Here is a 7,690-nt window from a genome sequence, read left to right as displayed (position 1 = left end):
ATAGACAGAAATGATGATGCGGATAGGATGATTGGAAGACATTCGTATTGCAGTATTATCAGAAATAGATTATGATGGTGGTGGTGGTGATGAGGAGGAGAAGGTGAAGGCTGTGGTGATTGTGATGAGAAAGATGGAGATTATGATGATGGTGATGATGATGGTGAGGAGGAGATGAGAGAGAGAGAGGAGGAGGAGAAAGAGGAGGAAGAGGAACAAATTTCTAATGATGAGGCGGAAGAGGAAGATAATATGATGATGATGAAGGAGGAAAAGGAGAACGAGGAGGAAGAAGAGGAGGAAGAGGAAAAGAAAGGTGAGGAGAATTATGATGCTTATGATGACAGTGACTGAAACACACCGCCACAAATTGCGATGGTGGTGGTGGCACTGAGTGTATACCCACCCAAAGAATAAATAAATAGATAAATAATAGATAAAAAAAATAGATAAAAGATAAAGAAAAAATTCGAATAGAAATCATGCAGTTCTCTCTCTCTCTCTCTCTCTCTCTCCCCCGTCACACACACACACACACACACACACACACGTCTTGGATTAATGTTCCGTGGCGAATCTGGCAACGCAACGCTTCAATGTATGACTCGAATCAGCGCGGGTTAGTCTCACGTGACAATAAAGACCATTGAATATAAATACGTCCCCTGGAGATCTGATATTACATCTCATCCTTAATTCACGTATCCTCCTACACACTAAAGAGTGCGATAGATATTTTCCGCACTGTGAGACCGTGGATATTTGGCTCAGCTGCGTGAAGAATACTCGAAACAATGAACCTCCGAACTGAGACACTGGATCTGTAACTCTCAGCCGCCTTACACCCATAGTTTAAAACAACACTGAAATGGCCCCTCAACCCTCGCTCTCTCACTAATCCTAACGTGAGTGAAGTCAAATTTGCCTTAGTGTTAAACACTCACTCAACCACCCGCTCCCTTACTTTCACCGTTGGCAGCCCTTGAAAGGTAGTGTGGTCGCTCTGTTTATGTATGCACATAGAGTGGCATTTCTGAAAGTTTGGTTGTGTTCGGATACGTCGACTTGTTAATTTTTTATTGTTTATTACGGAGAATTTTCAGCTAATTTTTTCATCAAAACATATATACTAGCAAAAAATATGTGATATAGTATCATGTACACATAAAATAGTAGGTTGTTTGAATATTATATGAACATGTTACATAGCCAAGTCGCAGTGACAAATCGAACACCTTCCAACCTGCTGCAGACGAATGAACTTTATGTTCTCTTGCAAAAATGCAGCGAAGTGAACGAATGCAGCACATGGGAGAAGAGGAGAGGATAGTTCTATTAGACTTATCAATGAAAGAAGAGCTGTTCTCTTCAGCAAAGCCACCGACGCCCGCATTATACCGGTCAAGGCAAGAGTATGGGAGGAGATCACCATCTCTTGCTGCCAGTGGTCTGGGAACGCAGAGGACTGTAAAACAGATTAAGAAGATTTGGGAAAACATGAGATCAAGGTTAGTATATTGGTTTTAAAATGTTGTTTGGTATTTAGCAAGTTTACTTTTCCACACTCCAACGGTAGAAAGTAATTAGGAGATGAAAAATGAGTTAAATGTCAGTGTTATCAGGTTAAATTAATGTTACTGTTAGTTACCACATACCGGTAAAGAGGATTTCTGTTGGGTAATTGGTACATAATAATAATGGTTCTTATTGTAGTTTATTAATGAGTACCTTTGTAAAACATTAAGAATTTTACAATCTACCCATCTAAGATTGTTTCTAAGAAGGGCAGGGTTTAGAAGTCAGTCAAGGGAAATGTGTGTGGTAAAAAAATGAAATGTGTGTGGTAATAACCTCAATCTACTGTTCTGTAGACAGGTAAAAATCACTATATAAAAATAATATAATGTCACTCCACTTTCTCCATCTCAATTGAATCCTCCAGTTGCTTCCTTATCTCAACTACCCTCTCCTGACAGACAGAATATTAAGTCTTTAATTGCCTTTACCCTAGTACTTTGCATGAATGATTTAAAGTTTTCTTAGAAATATGCATTTGATTATTTTGTGAAACTATACTATTAGCACCTCTCCAAACACTGAAAGAACCATGCAAGGAGCTAGAGTACCTAATATATAATTATAATATAACATGTCTGTGATGTTGTGATTGTGGACAGCTCTTGTGAGGTTACATAACATTGAATTAGGTTAGGTTGGTCTGTGAGTGTTACCTAATCTAATTTAAACTTAAGTAACCTAACCTAACCTCACATAAGCCATATAGGACAGGATAAGTTTGGTTAGGTTACTTTATTTTAGTTTAGATTAGGTTATATCAGATTGAATTAGGTTAGGTTTGTCTGTGACTTATTTACCTAACCTAATCTAACCAAACCTAACCTAGCCTAGCCTAGCCTAACCTAACCTAACCTAATCTAATCAAACCTATCCCATCCTATCCAAAGGTGACCAAACCTCACAACAAGTGTTCCCCACTTTAAAACATCACAGACATGCTGACCAGTAATGTTTCTATAATCTTTCATTGTTTTTTAATGATTAGAGAGGAAGTGTTATTCTATAGTTTTATCCTGAAATTTATTAGTTCTTACCATTCTTCATAAGAACAACAGCAATTAGGCTACAATATTTCTTTAATTTTTGTTTATGTAGCTTTTATAGATGATAATTTATCAGTATGAAATTATGGTATGGTATCTTTCTTGTACTGTGCAGTGCAGGAAAAATAAATGAAAATATGTAACTTTTGTATGCCTAATGATGTGAAATAATTTCAGGGCCAAGAAGTTTGTCAGCGACCAGAAGAAAAATCTGTGTTGAACAGGAGGTGGTCCTCCAAGTCCAGTCGTCAAGCCAGACCCTGTATTGGAGAAAATCCTTGCTCTCATCGCAGACGAGCTAGAACTGGACCCAAACCACAATGATAGTGACATGGCCAACAGGTTGGTTCCATTAAGTAATAAATTTTCTGTTTTACATATCACATTTCTGTTCTTAAATGTGATATTGAGTTCTAGTATATTCATACTTGCAAATATTTCTGATGCCATCCTTATTTTTGCAAATTATTCATCACTTTGGAGCAGTGGTTCCAATAATTTTCTTGTTCTTAACCCAGTTTTCATCTATACTTGATTAATATCATGGGACTCTTTGGTTTGGCTTAATCCAGCAAAATACTTCACCACATGGTCATGCAGCATACTCAGACGACTCTAAACTGTTTTGTAGCATAGAGACCAACTATTCTGTGGTGTTTTCATGTAAACTATTCATGACCAACTATTGGTGTTTTCATGTAAACTTGCCTTAAGAGCTTCCTTGAAAAAATGGTGTGCATGCACAGAAAATACCCTGATATGACGGACCTACTTTGGTTTACATGGAATCTGTCTGACAGAAGACCCACCCAGACTTGACAAATTCCAGATAAAGCAGAAATTTCTGGCTTATAATAGATCTGTCAAGGCCTTAACAAATCTGTATCAACCAGAAACCAATTTAAGTTCATCTTGCTTAGAGAGGGTTGAACATTATTATGTACCTTGTAACTATATTACTCATTCAGTGGAAGAGGCTATCCATTCATATACTTAAACACTATACTGTAAACAACCATACTGTTACTTTCATTAATGTTATTTGTTTGTTCACAGATGTCACTGTCGTTGTTATTAATGAGAAGGGAGAGCAGTTGGATGAGCCGATGGCCATGACTGAACAGCCATCCACAGCATGCTCAGTGCCTATTTCACTCATGCCTGCCAGAGGAAATGATAGTGCACCTGCTGCTTGCACCTCTTTTGTTGAGTCATCGGGAACTGCAGCTTTGCTCTACAGTCCTGCCATCCACGGCACACCTCTTCCTTTAACTTCTAAGGATGTTCATAGAACTGTAGTGTCATCCTCAAGCTCCTCCAACCACTGTACACCACTTCCTTCAACCTCTGTTGATGTACAGTAGCTTCAATTTGCAACAGTAGCTTCAATTTGTAGCACACCTCTTCCTTCCACCTCTGTTTTGGCATCGGTACCAGTTACCTTTCCAAGTGAATTGTCACCAATACAGTCTTCCAGTGTGAGAGGAAAAGTGAGTGGGAAAAAGTTTAAAGCAAAGAAAAGGCAAGTGGAAGACAGTGTTGGCAGAGAGTCCTATGAAATGTTGCCATAGTTTCAAAAGGAAGAACATGAAATAGTGATGCAAATTCATAAACAAAACTTAGAAAATAAAAAGATGGAAGGGGACTGTCTACGCCAAGCAATGAAAATTATGTCTTCTATACATTCAAGAGTTGGAGACACACTGGAAGATGTGCGTGCAGCTGCAGGTGCATTTGTAGATTTCTTGGACAATTCTAGAAATGATCAGGCATAAATTTGTTTTGCGGTGTTGCTGTAAAACCAAGATCCAAAGTTTCTTTACTCACCCAGTTTAGTACAAACACTTATGATATATATATATATATATATATATATATATATATATATATATATATATATATATATATATATATATATATATATATATATATATATATATATATATATATATATAGTAATCTCAGTGCTTTGTTTGAGAGGTATCATCATTATATTTTTTTTGAAATAGTACATGGATTCATGTATTCATGTGATATAGGACTGTGATTTATTATATAATTACTATATAAGGGCAATGGCCATTAATAACTAGTCTCCTTTTTTACACCCACAATTTAGTACAAACACTTAGATAATCTCTGTGCTTCATTAGTGATGTGATCATTAAAGGATTTTTTCAATAAGACATATATTCATGTGATATATAACTGTGATTTATAAATAGAGGTAAAGATCATTAAAACCTTGTTTTTTTCTCAATATGTATATTTATTTACATTGGATAATAAATTACTATACAGTTAACCACTGAAGTTTTATTACTACACACACACACACACACACACACACACACACACACACACTAAAACTACAGTATATAATTGATTTTTCCTTTTCTGTTGCAGTAAAATATGATTACTCTATTCGATGGTGATAAAATATGTGATTATATTTTTGAGAAAAATATCTTTTACTTAGTGTTGTCATTTACCATAACTGTATAATAACTAGTGTATTTTCATAACAAAGTGTTTATAGTCATATTGTATACAAAGTAAAATCAAACTCATCAAGGTAAGAAATGGGAATTACAAGTACATTTTTCTGAGTAACAGTTCACATAAAAAAAAGAAATAGCAAAAATACCTTAGATTCGTACATATTTGAATACTATTTTGGATAACACTTATAATCAGTTATATGTACACATATAGTTTAGAGGGAATGCTCTTGAATACCTGGTGTAATATTTGGTAGTGTGGCATGTGTGAGATAGGATGTCTGTCCGCTTGGGTGTTTACCAGATACATGGATGGAGTAATGAAAGAGGTTAATACAAGAGTATGGAGGAGATACCATATTTGAGTGGCAGAATTAAACCATCCTGTGTTATCAGAAGTATGTTCTGATATATCTAGCCCTTTCAGCTTGTTGTGCTGCATTATTGTTAGCAATGGCTGCTTCTGGGTCAACACCATCATCATCTGCATTTGAATCATCCGAATCTGCATTGTCTGATTCAAGATGATGATTTGGGAGAGGCACATTACTCTGAATTGCAAAAATATGTAGCACAACTGCTGCTACAATAATGTTTTTTTGTGGTGTCTAAAGCCGTGTAAAGACGCTTGCCCAAGCAACTAAAGCGTCTTTTTAAGACACCAAATGCACATTCTATTTTATTTCTTGTTTTAATGTGTGCCTCATTATACGCTGTTTCACTTTGGTTGCTGGGATTCATTAGTGGAGTAAACAGATAACTACGGCAAGGGTAACCCATGTCCCCTAACAACTTACCCTTGTGCATGCCTTGCTCAAATTCATGCCGTAACAAACTGTTGTTAAAAATGTTGCTGTCATGGGCACTACCCCACCATCTCGCAACAATATTAAAAAAAGTTAAATCTGGTCCACATACAGCTTGACAGTTAAGGGAGAAGATACCTTTTCTATTGCGGTACAGTTCTGGATTCTCACAAGCTGGTCGCAGAATGTGAATGTGGGTTGTGCAGTCGATAGCACCAACAATTCCTGGCATTCTGGCAATCTCCAAAAACCCTTCCATTACTCTTATTGCATTCATACCTGTTGGCATCTTCACATAGTCCTTTGCCATCTGAGCAATAATGGGCGTCACTGTCCTGATACACCTGCTAATACTTGTCTGAGAGACTTGGTAGCAGTCACTGATTGTAAGTTGGTGTCCACCAGTGGCCAAACATCTCAGTGTTATAAGGAGTTGCAGATGCTGTGGTATTGGGCAACCTGATGGGAAATGAAAGGGCAATTATGTAATACAGCTGTCTCTCTATGTTCATTATGCTTTGAGATAAAACTAAACACCATAGCACTTTATTGAACTGTATACCACAAAACATTCTTTGAATATATGCTGTATCTCAGAAGAGAAAAAGAAGCATCCTGGACCATCCATTTTTTATGAAATAAAAAAAAATGAATATGCATATTCTACTATATTACATGTAGTGTTATTAAATAATGTATATTGTTAAAAGTGTGTAAATGATAAGTATGGCCTGACAAAATAATGAATATCATTTGACAGGCTCTTCTGCCAGTAATAATGGATTTTATATGTACCAGCTACTGCATTGATATCAAACTTGGAAGAGTGATCCCATCCACCAGGAAACCAATGACATGTACTCCACATCTGGTACCTACCTCTTGCATCTGCAGCAATGGGAAGGTGTCCTCTGATGTTTTGCAACAGATTCAGCACACACTCCTTGGTCAGTCTGAATCGTTGGAGGAATTCTTCCTCAGCAAGGTCTTCAAATGGATTGCTGCGATCCCGAATGACTTTTCTTAGCCTCACTCTTCTCAGCCTCACTCTGACCATCTCCTCCATCCTCCGCATATTTCGCAACTGAAGCCACTGATGACCATTCTCCATGTTAAATCTATAATGAATAAAGACAGACAATAAGAAACCACATAACATAACATTAGACAGGTTGAAAAATTCTTGGAGAATATGGAGGGCGATATGCTGATTTCACTTGGTAATAAAGCTATTTCACGTTCGCTTAAGTTACATTAGGTTAAGTTGTTATATAAATACGGTTCCAAGGCATTGACTATTTTTTATCTGGGTGGAATATGATGCTTTTTATTTATTTATTTCTTTTGAGATATTGAATTGTGGTCACGTACGAGTATGTGTTTGCTTTATATATATATATATATATATATATATATATATATATATATATATATATATATATATATATATATATATATATATATATATATATATATATAAAGTTCCCGGAATTGAAAAGTATCTCGAAATGAAAATGCATCACATTTGATACATAAATTAGTTATCAGTACCTCGAAATTAGTTGTTTTATCTCCACTTTATTTCTTTTTTTTCCTTAGTATCCATTACAAATCATATTAAGTTGTATTTACTGTTAAAAGAACTAATAAGTGATGGTACTTACCAGTCAGCTGAGAAGACCACGCCGCAGAGCAGAGTATGGCTTTGTTGACGCTTTTTCTTTATCGTATCCTTACTGTTTCTAAAAGTCACTAAAATTGC

The 7,690-nt window shown here is 36.1% G+C and overlaps 2 protein-coding genes across 4 annotated transcripts in view; one reads left to right on the top strand and one right to left on the bottom strand.

Moving 5' to 3' along the window:
* LOC135098268 (uncharacterized) overlaps positions 1 to 3,932 on the top strand; it is a 10,050-nt gene extending 6,118 nt beyond the window's left edge. For 2 of the 3 annotated variants that reach the window (XM_064000539.1, XM_064000540.1), the window contains exons 6-8: positions 1,288 to 1,508; positions 2,799 to 2,963; positions 3,678 to 3,932. The gene's annotated coding sequence lies outside the window, so the exon portion shown is untranslated. Of the gene's footprint in view, positions 1 to 523; positions 990 to 1,287; positions 1,509 to 2,798; positions 2,964 to 3,677 lie in introns of those variants that run through there. The other variant, XR_010266765.1, reaches the window with a different exon arrangement.
* A 1,260-nt stretch (positions 3,933 to 5,192) lies between these two features.
* LOC135098284 (putative nuclease HARBI1) lies at positions 5,193 to 7,251 on the bottom strand. Its single transcript, XM_064000546.1, has 2 exons — positions 6,808 to 7,251; positions 5,193 to 6,387 (listed from the first exon to the last, which is right to left on the bottom strand). Exons 1-2 carry the CDS (start codon positions 7,085 to 7,087, stop codon positions 5,669 to 5,671), a joined length of 999 nt encoding a protein of 332 aa, XP_063856616.1. The 5' UTR covers positions 7,088 to 7,251; the 3' UTR covers positions 5,193 to 5,668.
* Positions 7,252 to 7,690: the final 439 nt, after the last annotated feature.

Source organism: Scylla paramamosain, unplaced genomic scaffold (assembly GCF_035594125.1).
Source record: "Scylla paramamosain isolate STU-SP2022 unplaced genomic scaffold, ASM3559412v1 Contig53, whole genome shotgun sequence".
Taxonomy (NCBI): Eukaryota; Metazoa; Arthropoda; class Malacostraca; order Decapoda; family Portunidae; genus Scylla; species Scylla paramamosain.
Note: the sequence above shows the minus strand (reverse complement) of the source record. Positions and strands in the feature narration are given on the sequence as shown.

What these genes read in the sequence shown, in the direction of transcription:
- LOC135098284 (XM_064000546.1), bottom strand. Translation starts at nt 7,087, where the DNA reads ATGTTATGTGGTTTCTTATTGTCTGTCTTTATTCATTATAGATTTAAC. An exon ending in CATTGCTGCAGATGCAAGAG is followed by an intron (nt 6,388 to 6,807) that starts GTAGGTACCAGA and finishes ATTTCCCATCAG; the next exon opens with GTTGCCCAATACCACAGCAT.